This window comes from Arachis ipaensis, chromosome B10 (assembly GCF_000816755.2).
Source record: "Arachis ipaensis cultivar K30076 chromosome B10, Araip1.1, whole genome shotgun sequence".
Taxonomy (NCBI): domain Eukaryota; kingdom Viridiplantae; phylum Streptophyta; class Magnoliopsida; order Fabales; family Fabaceae; genus Arachis; species Arachis ipaensis.
Window position 1 is genome coordinate 122919295 of NC_029794.2, and position 20102 is coordinate 122939396.

The following is a 20102-nucleotide window of genomic DNA, read 5'->3' on the forward strand; positions in this document are numbered from 1 at the left end:
AGTAAAAAATGAATTAATTTTCAACTCTTAACATGCATCTATTTGAAGAAAATGTGATTGTGCTAGTTAAAATTTTTTGAATTTTTGCAAAATCTGATTGTAATTTTCATTTGATAAATTGATAAAAATTATGGGTCATTGTTGATTTTCTGTATGTTTTTTTCGCTTTCTAATCCAAATCAAGTGTATCCATGATATGAGTTAGTATTTGAATTTATGCATGCTTAAACTTTTTTAATTGATTTTACCTTTAATATAATCTGAAATTTACATAAATATCACTCTATTTATTTAATGATATTAGTTAATAATAATGTTCCTGTCCAGTAATCTGAGCTGAGGTATAACTCATTCTAGTGTCGAGGTATAATTCCTTCTTCCGTGTGTATGGAATTTTCTGTCCTAAGAGCCTAGATGCCGAGCTATACTTCAGTCGTCGAGGAACACCGGAGGAGGTTGGGACCTGCAAAGAGACTCCAACGCTCAAGTAAGAAAAAATATAAGATGAGGTATATGTTATTCAGAGTGAATAGCGTACCTTAAGACGTAGTTAGGGTTTTGTATTTATAGAGATGTTGTGTTATAGGCGGTTACTTAGCATGCCTAGTATTACGGAGCTGTTAAGGAGGTCAGTCTGATTTTGTGGTAACTGCTCCTGAATATATTCAGATGATTCTATTATAGCCGAGATTCTCTCTAATTGAAGATAAGTCACCTTTATTGTCTCATTTGGATTCTGAATTATAAGTATAATTAGGCCGAGCTATAGCTAACGGATCGAGGTAAATTCAGGCCGAGTTATAACTAATAGATCAATGGACAGATTTGGGCTAAGGTATAGGTTTCATTGGCCGAGTTATAGGTAATGGATCAAGACTTGTTCTCTGAGTAACAGGTGGCAGTTACCGAGTAATACGGAACGGACCAGACCGTAACGGCCGAGTTTGAAGTATAACGACCGAGTTTGAAGTATAACGACCGAGTTTGAAGTATAACGACCGAGTTATGTGTTGGTAATTTGTGAGTTGTGAAAATCGCCGTCTTGACCTAATATCCGAGTTATAGCTTGAAGCCACCGAGTTATAATGACTAGATCACAGCCCGCAAGCTTGACCTATTTATTTTTAAGAGAAGCAGGTTGAGCTTTTATGAAAATTGAGTTTTCACTCGGTAGGATATCGAAGAGATGCGGTTGTGTTATATTTCGGAGATATGAGGATTAGCCCCCAAGATCAACTTGATAATCTTGAAAATAAAATTGGACAAGCTTGTCATTGGGAAATGTGTTACTTATTTGAATATAATTTTGAACGAGCTTATAGGTCATTGTTTGTTGGACTGACGCCGACTTATAGGTGTCGGTTTACTTTGACCGATTCAAACTTATAATTATCAGTTTGTTTGAAGTGATTCCGACTTTTAGGTGTCGGTTAGTTTGGGTTGATTCCGAGTTATAGTTGCTGGTTTGTTGCATCGATTCCGACTTATGGTTGCTGGTTTGTTGGGTTGACGTCGACTTATAGGTGTTGGTTTGTTTGGATTGATAGAAAGCCGAGTTTTGTTCTTGAATTGCTTGATAGCCGAGTTTATTCTCGGATTGATGATTGATTTTGAAGTTGAATGATTGCATCAAAGTATCACTTGTGTGAGTTGTACTTGAGATTGAGTATCCGATCTTTATAGTCGGTTATTAGGGATAATTGAACATAATAGATAGGTCGGTATCTTGGGTGTTCAGAAATTGGAGTATAGTTCGGTTTTGATTTGATCGTGTACTGAATGGCTTATAGATCAATTAGGAAGATTAATAGAAAAAATTGAAATTAAAAAAGTAAAGACATTTTATTAATGAAAGAGAGCACATAACTGTGTTTCGACGTATGAACTTAGCTATAATACACCTTTGAGAAAAAGATATTTCCTGTACTTGTTAGAGTATTGCCACAAAATGTATGCATCTCGTCTGATGAGCTTTGGGTGTCTATCACCGCGAGCTTAGCTTCCGAGGTATAGTCGTTATCATTACTAGGATTTTTCTGCTCCTCCTCATTGCCTCGGTTGTTTTGTTTCTGGTTTAACAATTTGGCTATCCGCTAAACTTTTGTTCCCAGCGACTTATTAATAGCTAACAGCTCAGCCTCGGTGGGAGGAGGAGGAGGTGGATTATTTTACTCTTCCACTATTGATTATAACCTGCAAAATAGGATAAATAATTGGGTAGAAAAAATGGTAGTGGAATTAAGTAAACTCGGTCCCCACGGACGGCGCCAAATGTTCCTGTCCAGTAATCTGAGCCGAGATATAACTCCTTCTAGTGCTGAGGTATAACTCCTTCTTCCGTGTATATGGAGTTTTCTGTCCTAACAGCACAGATGCCGAGCTATACTTCAGTCGTCGAGGAACACCGGAGGAGGTTGGGACCTACAAAGAGACTCCAACGCTCAAGTAAGAAAAAATATAAGATGAGGTATATGTTATTCAGAGTGAATAGCGTACCTTAAGACGTAGTTAGGGTTTTGTATTTATAGAGATGTTGTGTTATAGGCGGTTACTTAGCATGCCTAGTTTTACGGAGCTGTTAAGGAGGTCAGTCTGATTTTGTGGTAACTGCTCATGAACATATTCAGATGATTCTATTATAGCCGAGATTCTCTCTAATTGAAGATAAGTCACCTTTATTGTCTCATTTGGATTCTGAATTATAAGTATAATTAGGCCGGGCTATAGCTAACGGATCGAGGTAAATTCGGGCCGAGTTATAAATAATAGATCAATGGACAGATTTGGGCAGAGGTATAGGTTTCATTGGCCGAGTTATAGGTAATGGATCAAGACTTGTTCTCTGAGTAACAGGTGGCAGTTACCGAGTAATACGGAACGGACCAGACCGTAACGGCCGAATTTGAAGTATAACGACCGAGTTATGTGTTGGTAATTTGTGAGTTGTGAAAATCGTAACGTCTTGACCTAATATCCGAGTTATAGCTTGATAAAAATTATGGGTCATTGTTGATTTTCTATATGTTTTTTTCGCTTTCTAATCCAAATCAAGTGTATCATGATATGAGTTAGTATTTGAATTTATGTTTGCTTAAACTTCTTTAATTGATTTTACCTTTTGTTCCTGCCTGGTTGTGGCCGAGTTATATCTCGTTCGGAAGAAGGGGTTGTACGACCTTGTAAATGAACCACGATGTGTCTCGACCACCAAGTGAAACAAGAGAGGGAGCACCTGCAAAAAGCACTCCGACGCTCAAGTCAGTTAATGAGAATTATATGGAGAGTTTTTAGTTTGGAACAATGATCTACCTTTTCAACTCGGATTGTTCTCTTTTATAACTCGGAGACGATAATCGGCCGTTTTCTCCTGAATTGATTATTTTATCGTAACCAACCAAAATCATTTAATGCCATAAGATCGGTGACGTTTAATACGTCGGTTATGAATAGGCCTGCCGAGCTATAACGTATAACGGTCATATCACAGCCCCCAAGCTTAACCTGAGCTTTGAATGAGGCAGGTTGAGCTTTTATTTAGACCGAGTTATAGCTCGGTATGAGGAGCCCCCAGATCAACTTGGCTCATTATTGAAAATAACATGTTTTTTTTTTTTAAACAGAGTATAAATTATTATTTAATTAGAATTGAAAAAGGTATAATGACAGATATTAATGATGGTACTGTTTCCCAATGTGGGGTGCAAGTTCCCAAGCAAACTTGGAACCGTTCGAAGTGATTTTCTTAAGAAATGGTTGTGACTTTAACCTGGCAATTGAAAGGGTTTCATTAACCAAACATTTATTCTCAAACTACACTTTCGCAAAGCAAAGACTTGGCGTTTTAACTGGTGCTGCTCTTCGAAAAGTTTTTAGAATGAGCACAAGAGGTTAGTGACAGCATCCTTTTACCTCTTATGCTTTCTATTTTCTGATTTCTGAGAGAAAGATAAATGGGTGACAAAAAGGCGAAAGCTTCACCAAAGGTTGAGGATGATGGGTCATATGGCTGGGTTGACCCTGATGTGAAGATAAGGGCTTCCCTTTTTATTGACAGAGAAAGTGTGGAGGAGGTTAATTTGTCAAGGATAGTAAGGCCTGATTTTCATATTGAAATGACGCCATGCAGTCGTATGGATCGTGTTTTTCATAGGTAGAAAGATTTTGAAAATTTCTTTATGTATAGCTGTGTTCTTGAGGAATTGTCTGTTAAGTTGCCTTTTACCCAATTTGAGTGTGATGTTTTAAAACAAATGAACTGTGCACCGTCCCAAGTTCATCCTAATGGATGGGCGTTTTTGAAATGTTTTCAAATTCTGACCGAATTTCTGGGGATTGTTCCTGAATTGGAATTGTTTTTTTCACTTTTTCAAGCCAAGGGAGTTTGGAAAGGCCTTTGGGTTAATTTGAACAGCACTCCTGGGTTTTCTGTTTTTAAACTTTATAAATCTTCTTTCAAAGATTTTAAGGAAATGTTTCTTAAGGTAAAATCTGCAGAGGAAGAGTTTCCATTTTACCTAGATGAACATCTCGGAGAAAAATTTCCCCTTTACTGGTGCTGTCAGCCTAATCACATACTGGGTCCCGAGCTTATAACTCCTCGGAACGAATGTATAATAAGCTTTCTGATGGAAATGGTTAATCGGGGTGGCCTAATATCTGTATCGGACTTGCTTCCGTGGGAGGAAGATAGGGCGTCTGTTTTAGATTATTTTGGTGAGGCATAACTGTTGTATTTTGTTTGGTGTTGTAGGGTAATATTTATCTAACTTTTTATGTTATATCCTTTCAGCTGGCAAGTATCCTGGGGTTTCAGCATCAACCCTAAGGTCGCGGTTTAGGATGAAGAACTTTGAAGGGTCTTCGTCAAACTTGGACAAAGTAGATGGCGAGGCTGAAGTCAATCAACCCTTGCCAAAGAAAAAAGGTATTGTTTTCAAGAAGAGTAAGGCTGATTTAATCAATGTAGACGAAGGGCACAACGTGATTCAGCTTAATGAGTTGGCAAATTTTATGGTCAAGCAAGAGAGACTGCACTTTTTTGAAGAAGAGGGTGATGGATCATCAGTCTGGGACAAAAAATTTCCTTTTAATGTAGTTGCTGATGAAATTGTTCAATCTGCTTCGGATATTTCTCGTATTGAGGAAATTGGGGATGTTGGCATAGATCAGTTCATGCAGGTTGGCCTAGTTTTTTTTTTTTTTTGTAATAATGACTAGCAAGATTAATATTATGTTTGGGTTGTAGGTTCTGGGTTTTCGGTTGGCTAGCATAGGCCGAAGCCAAGAAAAAAGACATAGAAAGATTTTGCAGAGTTCTGTGGCAAATGCCGAGCTGAAAGAACAGTTGGAATCCAAAGAGGCTCTTTTGACAAAATTGAAAAAGGAGGTTTCTGATGCAAAAGAAAAACTGAAACTTGAAGAGGAAAAGTGTGAGAAAGGTGCAGAGTTACTAAAAAAGAAGGAAAATGAAATCGCCAATAAGGGCGAGCAACTTGTTGAGATGAACCTAAAGTTAAAACGGATGGAAACTAATCGTGAAGTTGAGATTCTTGATGCTTTTGCCGAGGGCTTTGAACGCGCCCTTATTCAAGCAAAGTTTCTTTGTCCTGAAGGAGATTTTGCAGCTATGGACCCGAGTAAGGTAGTTCGGGATGGGCACTTGGTCGATGATGAAGAGGTTCCAAAGGAAAGGGGTGATAACTTGGCTGATTGATAATGTGCGGTTGTATTTTCGATCTTTTTGATCTTTGTAATGACTAAGTAGTATGAAAAAACTTCTATTTTATTTTGAGTAGGGCATTATGGGGTCCCTTTTAAGAGCTGTTAAAATCAGTGCTTGTTTTGTAACTGATGCGTTTCTGATAAATTTAGGATATATTTGTTTTATCCTTTGCATATCCCTATATTTAGGGTTTGATCACTGATAAGGAGTCATCAGTCCGGATTGCACACGTATTATCGGTGCGGCTTCAGGTTTAAACAGGAATGGTTTACTGCCGTAGGCAATAATCTTTAAGAAGTTCGCGTTAGTATAGAATATATTGACAAAAAATAATTATTACTGGTATGCATAGAATATATTGACAAAAAATAATTATTATTGGTATGCAGCACCTTTACAAATTGAATTAGGGACGCTAGCCTCGTTAAAACCTCCTTGAGCAAAACCTAACTTTAGGAAAAATCTCAAGGTAGGAAAAAGAGTGCCAGCATTCTGCAGTATTAACTATAGTATTGTTTCAAGGAATTAATATTCCAAGTGCTAGGTAGTACCGTACCATCTAATTGCTCCAATTGGTATGCTCCTCTGCCAAGTACCTGATGAATTCGGTAGGGGCCTTCCCATGTCGCTGCAAGTTTTCCGTGAGTAGGTGGTCTCCGTGCTTCCTCAGTTTTCCTCAACACCAGGTCTCCGACATGAAAAGATCTCGGTCTCACCCTTTTATTATGTCGTTGGCCTACTCGCTGTTGTAAGGCTTTATGACGAACAGCCGCTATGTCCCGTACCTCCTCAACTAAATCAAGCTCGGCTCGCCGAGCATGTTCGTGATCTTCTGCTTGTGCTCTGAAGGAGCTTTGTGATATTTCAACTGGTATCATCGCTTCCGATCCATATACCAGACGAAATGGTGTTTCTTTAGTTGTCGAGTGTGGTGAGGTATTATAACCCCATAAAATCTCTGGGACAAGCTCAGCCCATAGTCCTTTAGCGTCATCGAGCTTCTTCCTTAAAGCCTGGAGGACGACCTTGTTTGCAGCTTCGGCTAAGCCGTTTGATTGAGGATGCTCCACTGAGGAGAAATACTGCTTAATCATTAAATTCTGTAAAAAGGTCTTGAAATTATGGTCGGTAAACTGGCGACCGTTATCAGTTATAATGTGACGAGGTATACCAAATCTGCAAATTATCTTTTGCCAAACAAATGATATCATTTGAACTGATGTAATCCTAGCTAGAGGTTGAGCCTCAATCCATTTAGAAAAGTAATCAATTGCGACAACCAAGTATTTTACCTGTCTAGGGGCTGTGGGAAAGGGTCCTAGGATATCCATTCCCCAATGATTAAATGGCCAGCTTACCGTTGACTGATGTAAATCCTCGGCGGGAATGTTAATGATCGGGGCATGTCTCTGGCAGTGGTCGCAGGTTCGGACCTTTTGCCGACTGTCCTCCCATATGGTCGGCCAATAAAAACCAGCACGAAGAATCTTTTGTGCTAGACTTCTGGCTCCTGAATGTATTCCGCAAATGCCTTCATGAACCTCGGCTAAGGCTAGGTCGGCCTCTGTCCTGTCTAAGCATTTCAATAATGGTCGAGAGTAACCTCGCCTATACAATTGGTTATTCAGCAATGTAAAGAAAGATGCTTTTCGTTTGAACTTTTTTATATCTTCCATCTGTTGTGGGAGTTCTCCACTTTTAAGGTACTGAATGTACGGCTTTTGCCAACTAGCTTCGTTGTCTATATGAAAAATGCTAATGATATTTATGCTCGGCTCATGAAGAGTGGATTGTAGTAGTGAGGCAGTGTGTGACTGAGTGGAAGCTAGCTTAGATAATATATCTGCCCTATGATTTTGATCTCTTGCTATATGATGAATTTCAATTTTTGAAAAACGATCCATGAGGTTTTTAACAATGACTACATATTTGGATAAAACTGGATCTTTGGTTTGAAAACTTTGGTTTACTTGTTGAACAACTAACAGAGAATCACAATAAACTTGTAAATTAACAACATGTAGTTCTATTGCTGACCTGAGCCCAGCGAGCAGAGCTTCATATTCGGCTTGATTATTGCTAGCTTTGAATGAAAATCGTAGAGAGTGTTCAATAACAACTCCTTCAGCATTTTCCAAAAGTATCCCTGCTCCAGATCCATGGGGGTTAGAGGCCCCATCAACAAATAACACCCAATTCGCATCCTCTATGTTCGGACTTGGTCCTGTGAACTCGACGATAAAGTCGGCTAGATATTGTGATTTGACAGATCCTCTAGGTTGGTATTGAATATCAAATTCGGAAAGTTCAATGGACCACTTTATCAATCTCCCCGCAAGCTCGGGCTTGGCGAGTATTTGGCGTAAGGGTTGAGAAGTTTTGACATAAATTGTATGGCTTTGAAAGTAGGGGCGGAGCCGTCTTGCAGAAAAAACAAGTGCGTAGGCGAGCTTTTCTAACCTTGGATAGCGAAGCTCGACATTCTGCAATGATTTGCTTACAAAATAAACTGGCTGTTGTGTTCTCTCTTTTTCTGCAACAAGAACAGAGCTAACTGCTATATCAGTAACCGACAAATACAAATATAATGGTTCACCGATGTTAGGTTTTTGCAAAACAGGTGGTTTAGAAAGAAATTGCTTTAAACTCTTAAATGCCATTTCACAGTTTTCATCCCATTGGAAAGTTGTATTTTTCCGTAAACATCGAAAAAAGCTGAAGGACTTGGACGCTAAGCATGGTAGAAATCTGGATAGTGCTGCCAACGGCCCTGTTAATCGCTGAACCTCTTTAATGTTTGTGGGACTATTCATATCAAGGATTGCCTGACATTTTTCAGGATTTGCTTCAATTCCTCGGCTAGTAAGTATGAAGCCGAGGAATTTTCCTCCCTTAACACCAAAGGCACATTTTTCCGGATTGAGCCTCATGTTATAAGCTCGGATTTGGCCAAATATTTCAGCAAGATCCTCAGTATGGGAGTGGCCGACCTTTGTCTTGGCGACCATATCATCGACATACACCTCAATATTTCGGCCTATATGTTGGTCGAAGACCTTGTTCATTAGTCTCTGGTATGTTGCACCTGCATTCTTTAAGCCAAAAGGCATGACATTATAGCAATAATTACCATATTCAGTAATGAAGGCCGTTTTTTCTTGGTCTGATGGGTGCATAAGGATCTGGTTATAACCAGAGTATGCGTCCATGAAACTCAAGGTGCCATAACCACAAGAGTTATCTACTAGAGTATCAATAGAAGGTAAAGGGTAGGCATCTTTAGGACATGCTTTATTTAAATCAGTAAAGTCGACGCACATGCGCCATTTACCATTATTTTTCTTTACCATGACGACGTTGGCCAGCCAAGTTGTAAACCTGATTTCTCGGATGAAGTTTGCATCGATGAGCTTCTTGGCTTCAGCCATGGACGCGAGTCTTTTCTCAGTTCCGAGATTTCTCTTTTTTTGAGATATTGGTCGGGTTGCCGGGCTTATTGCCAGTTTATGAGTAATAATAGATGGATCAATGCCTGGCATGTCTCCAGATGTCCAAGCAAAAAGATCGGCGTTCTCCTGCAAAAAACGGATGAGCTTCTCCCTTTCTTTGTCTTTTACGGAGGTTCCTATAAAAGTGAATTTCATTGGGTCATCAATTAACATAAGCTTTGTTAGCTCTTCGTTTGGCAGAGGGCGATCTTGAAAGTCGGCTCTAGGGTCAAGCTCGGCTAGTATTGGTTGTTCGGCATTGATGGAGTTTATACGTCGCTCGCAACTCCTCTTGATAGGTTTTAGGCTTGTATTATAACAATACCGAGCTTCTTGCAAGTCACCATGGACGGTGGCCATGATATTTTCCTGCACAGGAAACTTGACACAGAGATGAACAGTGGATACAATTGCAGTAAATCTATTTAAAAAAGGTCTTCCTAAGATGAGGTTATAGGGGCTGAAACAGTCAACAACAAGATACTGGATGTCATGTGTTTTAGATAGAGGCTGCTCACCGAGTGTGGTTTGTAACCACACTGAACCCATCACTGGAACGCGTTCCCCGGAAAAACCGACCAAATCACCTACAGATGGTTGCAAAATATTAGTACTTAATTTCATTTTTTCAAATGTAGTAAAAAATAACACATCAGCACTGCTGCCTGGGTCTAGCAGCACTTTCCGAACTATTAAGTCGCCCAGCTGTAGAGAGATGACAACAGGGTCATCCAGATTAGTATCTTTGCAATTAAAGTCGGTCGGGCAGAATGTCATCTCCGGAATCTCCTGCACTGGCTGAGGATTGTTGGAGGTATCTGCCAGTGCCAACATGGCCCTGTATGTCCGCTTTCTTGCAGAACTTGTTTTTCCACCTCCGGCATAACCTCCCGAGATGCAATTGATTATGCCCCTAGGTTGAGCAGGGGCCTTTTCTTTGTCTTCTGATGATGATGATGATGGTCCTGCAGGGGGTGGATTTGAAGTGGGAACGGATCTTTTCTGCATATGACCTGAGATAAATTTATTAAGATGTCCTTGTCTTGCTAAACGCTCCAGAAGGTCTTTAGCGATCACACATTCGTCGGTTGTGTGACCATACTTCTGATGGAATGTGCAATACTTGGATTTGTCTATATTCTTCGGCTCGGGATAACTGCCAGCTTTACGAGGAGGTTTAATCAACTTGGAATTCAAAATTTCTTTAATAATATCATCTCTCTTCGCGTTAAACTGAGTGTACGTCTCATAGCGAGGAGTCGGTCTGAAAGTCTTCTTATTGTCCCGAGGCTTATCGTCTTCCTTGATAGCTGCCGACCTTTCCACTTTGCGAGCTTGGCGAAGCTCTTCGATGTCTATTTGTCCTTTTGCCTTTTCTCTAAACTCGGCTAAAGTCTTCGGCTTGGCTACTGCGATGGCTTCTTGAAATTTCCCTGGTCGAAGGCCACTTTTGATGGCATGAAGATGTACTTCGGGATGAAGGTCGGGAATGCGCATGGCTATCTTTGTAAAACGGGTGATGTAGTCCTTTAGGCTTTCCTGAGGACCTTGTTTTACAGTCGTCAGGTAGTCGGAATCATGCAAATATATTGCTGACGCCGCAAAATGATCTTCAAATTGCTTTGCTAACTCCTGGAAACGTGAAATTGAATTTGCAGGCAAAGAGCAAAACCAGTCAAGTGCAGGACCATCTAAAAAGGAGGGAAAACAACGACATAAAATAGGGTCGGATGCACCGTTAACGATCATGATAGATCGAAATTTTTTTATATGCTGCTTTGGGTCTCCTAAGCCGTCATACGGAGTTAAAGTCGTGGGCAATGTAAATTGCCGAGGCAGTTGAAAATTCATGATATCAGCTGTGAAAGGTCCTGCCGAGTTGTCAGGCTCTTCTTCCTCGTCTTCCGGCAAGGCTTCATTGTTTTGAGGATTCCTTCCATCATCATCCTAGGGGGTCTCCGAAACGTGGGTCGGTTGAGATTGATGTTCGTCATTGGCGTTTCCTCCATGACGGTTGTCGTTGTGCTCAAGTCGGGCGTTGGCTATTTGCCGAATTTGTTGCTGCATTCTTTGATTCTCCTCCGCCATACGTTGATTTGCCTCTGCCATGCGTTGATTTGCCTGCTGAAGCTCAGTTACCATCCGAAGTAGCTCGGACGGCGTGGGGGGAGGTGCATCAGCCATTCACAGATGTTAGGGTATTTGGGACCTGTAAGGAAAATTTTCTAAACCATCGGCCCCACGGTGGGCGCCAAATGTTCCTGCCTGGTTGTGGCCGAGTTATATCTCGTTCGGAAGAAGGGGTTGTACGACCTTGTAAATGAACCACGATGTGTCTCGACCACCAAGTGAAACAAGAGGGGGAGCACCTGCAAAAAGCACTCCGACGCTCAAGTCAGTTAATGAGAATTATATGGAGAGTTTTTAGTTTGGAACAATGATCTACCTTTTCAACTCGGATTGTTCTCTTTTATAACTCGGAGACGATAATCGGCCGTTTTCTCCTGAATTGATTATTTTATCGTAACCGACCAAAATCATTTAATGGCATAAGATCGGTGACGTTTAATACGTCGGTTATGAATAGACCTGCTGAGCTATAACGTATAACGGTCATATCACCTTTAATATAATCTGAAATTTACATAAATATCACTCTTTATTTATCTAATAATATTAGTTAATAATAAATTAATTTAGATATTTTTGTTAAATTTTTACTAAATAAATTCATAAACTATAATAAAAAATAACAAAATATAATTCTAATTAAAAAATTATTAATTTTCTAATATTATTTATATAAAAATTAATCACATTAAATTAATTATTATGTATTTATGTATAAATATATATTATTTTATTTATTGTTAATATATATTTTATATAAATAACTAATTTTTTAAGTGTATACATACTATGTTGTTAGTTTAGTTATGAATCATATATTCGCTTTTTATTTTTAATATGAAGGAGAGGATGGTGTGTTGCAGCGTTATGGAGAGCATAGAAGCTTCACCTGCATGTGGTGTCAGGGGAGCACAACTCGGACCGAAGAAGTTGGAGAGAAAAACACGAACGGTCCGTTTTTATTTTATAAAAAATAAAAAATAATAAAAAACTCTAATCGGAGGGTCCGTTTTCCTTTTACAAAAAAAAAAAACTAATCGGACGGTCCGATTAGTTAACCGTAAAATTCAAATTTTTTCGTCCTCACAACTCGGACCATTCAATTTGGTAACCCAATTTTTTTAACAAAATTCAAATGGTCCGATTTCTTGCACCATCAGCCAAAAACTGTCTCACATCCATATATAACACCTCCATCATTTATATCAATACATAACACACACGTAAGACATATCTAAATTAATCAACCTCATATATTGATGCATGCCTTACCACAAAATAAATAGAATAAAAGTTTAACCTGATAATTAAAATTATCGCACAAGATATTCCTCCATTTTCAAGAGCGTACAGGGAATGAGGAAAACTTAAAACATCACTTAAAATAAAATAAAATAAAATATACTGAAATAGGTTATTAAAAAATTGTACTGGACACTTTTGTTTTTAACTAAATTTTGTTGAGTAAATGGTTAAATTTATTTTAAAAGATTATTTATTTTTTAAATTAATTTTTAAAAAATTTTTTAATCAAATTTATTTTGTAAAAATTTTAAATTAGTTATATTAGTTCTTTTGTCATTTTTGTTATTGATGTGACATGTTAAGTGACACTATATTAATTGTAATATACTCTTAGGTATTCTAATTGATTATTTACATGTTAAGTTTATGCAATTAGGTTAAATCAACTCCAAATTGAACAAGACTTTTGAGATATTGAAATCTTTTAAATTAGAATTGATTTGGTCTAATTTCATAAATTTATCATGTTAATACCTAATTAGGATTGTTCCATGGTTGTTGTGACATTACTTAAAGTGTCATATCAGCAAACTTTAATGCCATGAGGCATGAGTAATAAAAGTGACGAAAGAATTAATGTGACCAACTCATGACGAATTTGATTAAAAAATTCTTTTAAAAACTAATTTAAAAAATGAGTAATATTTCAAGAATAAATTTGATCATTTATTTAAATTTTATTGTATTTGAGGTCCTAAAATTATTACCAGAGGAACCTATTCGTATTAGTTACGTTAATAAAATTTGAGAACCTCAAATGTAATAAAATTTAATTGGAAATGAAAATGTTTGTTTGAGAATTTTTGGAAATTTATTTGAGTACATACTCCATAAAAAAGAGAGAATTCATTTTCCATTTTCCCTTCAACGGCTATGATGTAGCCGTTAGGAATCAATGGTTGGTAGCCGTCAAGGTCTACAGGTAGACCTCTTTTCCGTACATACAATTTACGTGAAACCCGTAAACCCTTCCTTTTCTAAACCCCTCTTTTAGGGTTTTAGAACTCACCTCGCCACTCTTCAGCACAAGAGAATCCACCACAGCCAGGAAAGGAACGTGAGTTAATCTTTCTTTTCTTTTTCTCTCTTCTGTTGATTCCTTTTGCTATTTATTTATGATTATTTTGTGGTGAATTGGTGATCTTGATATATAAGAACACTTCTTTACGCCTGAACCAAAATCAGACGAAATTTAGGTTAGAATGGTCCAATTTTTCATATTTTTGTTAGGTGGAGGTTAATTAACGGTTTCTGTGAAATATGTTTGCTTGTTTGGGTAAAGAATAAGCTGAATGTTAGGTTAAATGGAAAACCTTTTGTACTGATTCATTGTTTGATGAATTTGTTACTCTGGTTTATGTGGGATGGATTCAATGGTGCATTTTTTGAGTAATGTGATTTACATAATGTAGCTTCAGTGATTACAATTTCTGATTTTCCTTCTGGCTGCAGAATGGCTTTCCTCAGTAGAGCTGGAAATATACTAAGGCAAGTGACAAGTAGGAAGATCAGTTCGGATTTATGTGAAATCCCGTCTGTTTTCCGGTCTGTACGGTGCATGTCAAATGCTCCAAGTACAAAGCTGTTTATAGGAGGTGCGCCGTTGTAGGATTACCTGAGTTGCATCCATGAACTGGCATACTTTTTCACCTTTAGTTGATAATAACAATTATGCAATGAACATGGTTGTGTTTATCCATTGCAGGTGTTTCGTATTCCACTGATGAGCAAAGTTTGAGGGAGGTTTTTGGGAAATATGGTGATGTTGTTGATGGTAAATAGTTGGATTCTCTTATTGCTATTTTTTTGTTGGTTTGGGATTAGTTTCAAGTTAGTGATTCAATGTTAATTGCTGTTTTATCTTGTGATTTTTGTAGCAAGGATAATTGTGGACCGTGATTCTGGCAGATCCAGAGGATTTGGGTTTATTACTTACAGTTCGGTTGAGGAGGCGTCAAGTGCCATTCAGGCCTTAGATGGGCAGGTATGCAGATTTGCTGCTTCTATGGTGTTAGTAATCATGTCATTGATACATTTCTGGAGCTACATAGTTTCGTGTTTAAATCTGTTGAAGTATGGATGCTATACTTGTCAAGCAAATTTTGTGTAATTATATGTAGGTAATTTTTTTAAACATTATTTTTTGAATTTGTGCCATAGATATTTCATGTGTGTCAGTTTCAGGGATGTAGAACACTTCTACTTCTTGTGTTTTATGTGTAAATTTCTCAACAACTTATCTTTGATCCTAGCAAGACATCTTCTTCCAGTGATGCTTTGTATCTTGTAGTTTATATTTTCCGGTGCTACATCGACACTTCATGATTTTCTAATTTTGCAAATATGATGCCCAACATCAATAATACCCAATGACTGTAAGGACTTTTTCAGGATCTACATGGTCGCCGAGTTAAGGTAAATTTTGCAAGCGAAAGACCTCGTGGATTTCAAGGTGGTGGTTTCGGTGGCTCTTTTGACAATGCTCCCTATGGTAACTCTCCATATGGTGCCAGTTTAGGTGGTGGTGGCAGCTATGGTGGTGCATATGGTGCCAATGTTGCTGGAGGTTATGGTAACGGAAGCAGTGGATATGGCGGAGACAGCTATGGATCAGGTGGTAATTTTGCAGGCAGTGTCTCTGGCGATAACTATGCTGCTGATAACAGTTTTGGAACTGGAACAGCTGGTAGCAATTACAGTGGAAATGGGATGAAGCATGCAAATGACAGTAGCTTCCCAAGTGGAAACACTTACAACAGTGAGAGTAGCGGAGGTTATGGTGGAGGAAATGATATTGGTACTTATGGTAATGCTGCTGCTAGTGGTGGAGGCTATGGTGGCTATGTCCCGGCTTCTGGATTTGACAGGAGCAATAATTACAACACTTCTGCTGGATTTCCTAACAGTGATAACTATGCCAACGCTGCTGGTGGTGGTGGAAACAGTTTCCCCAGTAGTCAATACAATGGAAGTGCCATGGCCGGGTATGGCAGTGGTGGTGTGGGTTCTGGCAGCAGTTTTGCCAGTGGATATGGAGCAACGGGACATGGTAGCACTAATGAATGCAATAACGATCAAGGAACTACTGTGGATGATTTTGGAGGCTCCATGGAATCAAATTTCAAGGGTAACTATGAGGAATCCGGTGCTTATGCAAAACGGGCTTGATTTGAATTTAAAGAGTGCTTAGGTTTCTAGTGCTCTGTTTCATAACCCTCTGCTAAAATTTCAATTTTTGTTGCTTGGTGGTTTTTCTATTGGGTCCTAAGTATTTGATTGAAAATTTATTAGGGGCAAATTTGGCGTTAAAAAAAAGACAAGCAGGTATTCAAACATTTTGCGTCAATGAAGGGTCTAGGAAAGTATATCAAAGGCAAATTTATTTAGCTATATTTAAAGACATCACAATTTTATCAAGACAGTATCAATTACAAGTCACTATGCACAAAATTATTACTTATTTTTCTTGTATTTGCAGTAATTAATTGGCCAAGAGAACCCATCGAGGTAGTAATGGTTATAGCTACTTTTTCAGGCAAAGAAATCTGGTATGGGGTTTATTTAATGGAAATATGACATGATGTTAAAATGAGGTTAAAATAGCGGAAGATATTGTGTGTTAAATAGATGTAATAGCTTACTATTCTTACATTCCTATGTTCTATTTCATATCAATATTCATCTTCATCCATACAATACAATGTCTTTTGTGCATCTTCAAAAACAGAAGAACCTTTCTTGGTCCTTTCAACTATTTGCCTTATCAATTGTGTTTCCAACTCATCATAACTACAACTTTCATCTTCAGTGACATCTAAATCATAAATACTAGAGCTTTGTTCTTCCAGTATTGCAAGCTTGCCATTGTCAATGGCAGAACAATTTCCAGAATCATGTGCATCAGAGTGTTGAAACCCTGATGCGTGTAAATCATGTGAAGGTGAACCATCTTCGTGGTCATTATGATGGATGTCTATTGGTGAATTTTCTTCACAATCACCTATATTTATCAGTTCCTCATACGCTTCATTGTAAGCATCCAGAGCTTCACCTGATAAATTGAGAATTAGGGGCTGGACCATAGGGTCACAGGCTTCATAAGTCAGCATGTTTCCTCCATTAGAGGATGACTGTGCTCTTTTTGAAGAACCCTCATGCTCTAATTCCATAAACCGCACTGTCCTCTGGCTATTTTCGAGGGCAATCTCGAGCTCCTTAACTCGTTCCTCAAGCCGAGATTCTGCAACTTCGTGTAAGCGCAGAGTCAGTTCATGAGGTGAAACTGCATACTCCCCAGGAAGAGGTGTAATATCACCGGCATCATCGTCTGACTTTGTGTGGACAAATTCTTTCTCCTTGAACAAGTCAGCTCGCAACTCACCTTGAGCCAAATCTGCTACGAAATTGGGGTCAAGCTGCAAGAATTTGTGCACCATTAACACTCATGGACCCAATTAAGAGAAAGTAAACATCAACCAAAGAGAATAATGGAATACAGATTGCAGAGGAAAACTTTTGGGGGATAATTGAAACCAGCATGAGTTTCAAGTTAAAGATTAACATCCAATTCAAGCAAAACACGGCATATAAAACTTCGCGAAGGGAGCTAAAATGGATTTATTTACCCAAGATTTTTGGCCAGGAAATAAATTGTTACATGTATAGGTTATTCTGTCATTTCATACATAAAGAGAAAAACAAATTGTAGCAGTTAACTCAGATAGAACACACGCAAAGACATGGCAGGCATGGCACAAAGATACAATCCCATACAACATTTTGTGCATGTAGGATCATGTAATAAGGAAAATGTAAAGATAAACATTTATAGACATTTATACTTGCCTCAACAAGTTCAGACATTTTACTTTCTAGACTAGATGCATTCATTTCCAGCCCCAACCTCTCAAGTTCAGCTTCGAGCTCAGCTTCAATTTTGCTCATGGATTCTAAACCATCTTCTTCCATCTGAGCACATGATTCTCCACACTCCATTCTTGGAGAGTTACGCTTTCCAGGGGATAATCCAGTCAGCTCCTTTCTGTAGCACGAATGATCAAAAGTATCTCGCGAACCGTAATTTTCATTATGCAACTCCTTCACGGTCATTGAATCTTTCATCTCAAGTTCTTCTTGTAGGTCTTGAATCAAGTTATCTGTCTGATTCACCAATTCTCTTAACTCTTCCATTTCTCGTTTATTTGCCATGACAGAGGTTAGGATCCCAAAAGAAACCCCAAGACTGAAGAGAAATATTGCATCTGATGATTATGAATGTGCCAAGAAATTTAGTTATCAAAGTAAAACAAATGAAAATCAAGTAATGGAGGCATGATATCCACCCATAAAAATAATAACATAAATCATTAAAAGGTCAACATTTCCAATCGCTTATGCAAATAACACTTTCGTAAGTCAAGAACTATCAAGTATTAACTATACCATGTTGTGTATGGATGTATTTTTCCCTGAATGCATTGTTGGATGAGCTCAATCTTTGATTTCGCTCACCAGCTGCATTAAATTTTATCTTCTTGGCATCATCCAAAGATCCAACTTCTTGTAAGGAGGGGACCCCATAAACATTTTCATCTTTTACTTGGCAAGCTTCTTCATGCAGCTTGTATTCCTTGCTTCCAATTGATGGACTGAAAGAAATATCATTCCCTCTGCTAATTATTCGGCTTCCATCACTTACAAGAAACGGCCGTGTGTATCTATATGGTGATGAAGGAGAACATACAACATACTTTTCCATTTCTTCGTGTTCTTTGTATAGCTGAGCCATGAAACAACTCTCTATGGAATTCAAAGGTCTAGCAATTTTCCCAGATAAAAGTTTTGCCCTAAGTGAGGTTTTATTTCTGAAAGCATTAGGGACGCCCACCCCTTCAGCAGAAGAATCAGGAGGCAAGAAACCATGATTTTCGCCAAAATTTAAGGTTTCTTCATTTCCATCTTCAACATCCTTAAAGTGACCATTTGGTGAAAACAAAACATGTAAGTTGGATATCGATAGCAAATTCCGATCACAGTTTAGTTTTTCACCATCAAGCCCTCTGTCAGAAGCTACTTCTGTTGTAAAAAACTGATCCAACGAGTTCACATCTGTGGCCCTTCTATCCATAAAAACATCTTTGCCAAATCTATCTCTTCGAGCTAATTTGGCAAAAGGAAAAGTACAGGTTTGGGACTCAGGATTCTTAAGATACGAATCCTCTGACAACAATCGACACAAATCATTACCATTCTTTGATATGCTATTCCAATATTTAGCTAGATAGCCAGCTCCAGCAGCAGCCGCAACAAACCAAAAGTCCATTCGGCTCACTCCCCAGTCCCCAGTACCTCAGCAAAGCAAAAATAAAGGCACTACTATCCAAACTCTTCGACAATACAGATTTTCCTAATTCTCTCAATGATCAGCACTAACAAGCCAAAGAAGGAAGAACTTTCCATGAATTGGGGGAAAAAGCTTCTTTTCTGAGAATGAGAAGCTAAAGAATGAAGAGCTTGAAACCATACCCAAGAAAACAAAACCACAATCCTTGATTCACCAAAGATGCATTCCTCCAGTTTCTCCTCCCAATTCTAACCATAGTGTTTTTCATTGAGTCCCTATTCCAATCCTACTCTAATCATAAGAAACTATTCCCAACTTGAAGCAAGGAGAACCAATACAAAATTACTGGGCCAAAAAAAAAAATCAAACAGGTTATGGTCACCATAGAGAAGCAACATCAAGAATTCAAAAGTTGAATTCAGATGCTTCTATCAACTTCAAAAGCAGAAAAAAAAATTGAAAAGCAAGCCTGATGAAAAATTGAAAACCAATCATTCAATTTAAAAAAAATTGCAAGAAACTATAAGCTATATATCCATGTAAAAGTAGCTTATTTCAGTGCAAAAACCCGTTCATTTATTACAAAAAAAACATATATATTATTAAAAAAAACTCATTTGGCCAAAATAATCGAAGCAAATGCTCCCAAGTCGCAGCATTTCGAAAAATAAAAATTAGAATAACAAGAAAGGAACATGGCTTCTTGTTAATTTTCTTGCATTGGAGGAAACAAATAATGAATGTTTGAAAAATGGGTGGGGGTGTTGCGAAACGAAATGATGGTGATACCTGAGAATTGAGAATTGAGAAATGGAATCCGTTGAATGAGACCTTCAACAGCATCATCTCCACAGAACGGAACCGGTAGTAACAGAAAAACGCCCTCAATTCTCAAATAAATAATTAAAATTAAAATATATGTAACGAAAATGAAATAAATTCTTTTTTTCTCATTTGTTTTGGTGCAGAGAGATATTTCAATGCTGTTTTGTTTTCTTTCTTCTGAATTTTATAGGGCCACTGATTCTCAAGTCTCATCCACATTGTCGTGTTCGTGGATTTTATAGTGACAAAATTTGTTGAGAAATTCTTAAATGTTTGGAGTGTAAGTTAG

General features: G+C 38.1%; 3 protein-coding genes across 4 annotated transcripts; 1 reads left to right on the top strand and 2 right to left on the bottom strand.

The window, feature by feature from the left end:
* LOC107621114 lies at positions 6223-11061 on the bottom strand. The gene has a single exon (XM_016323151.1). The coding sequence runs from the start codon at positions 11059-11061 to the stop codon at positions 6223-6225; it is 4839 nt and encodes a 1612-aa protein (XP_016178637.1).
* LOC107622859 (glycine-rich RNA-binding protein 3, mitochondrial) lies at positions 13568-16102 on the top strand. 2 transcript variants are annotated; one of them, XM_021114759.1, is made up of 6 exons: positions 13569-13702; positions 14098-14240; positions 14351-14419; positions 14523-14629; positions 15037-15256; positions 15383-16102. In XM_021114759.1, the coding sequence occupies exons 2-6, from the start codon at positions 14099-14101 to the stop codon at positions 15811-15813; spliced, it is 969 nt and encodes a 322-aa protein (XP_020970418.1). In that variant the 5' UTR covers positions 13569-13702; position 14098; the 3' UTR covers positions 15814-16102. The 2 variants fall into 2 exon arrangements, with proteins under 2 accessions (XP_016180397.1, XP_020970418.1); XM_016324911.2 differs by having other exon boundaries at positions 13568-13702; positions 15037-16102.
* On the bottom strand, positions 16246-19985 carry LOC107622858. Its single transcript, XM_016324910.2, has 4 exons — positions 19778-19985; positions 18088-19333; positions 17491-17906; positions 16246-17060 (listed from the first exon to the last, which is right to left on the bottom strand). The coding sequence occupies exons 2-4, from the start codon at positions 18965-18967 to the stop codon at positions 16317-16319; spliced, it is 2040 nt and encodes a 679-aa protein (XP_016180396.1). The 5' UTR covers positions 18968-19333; positions 19778-19985; the 3' UTR covers positions 16246-16316.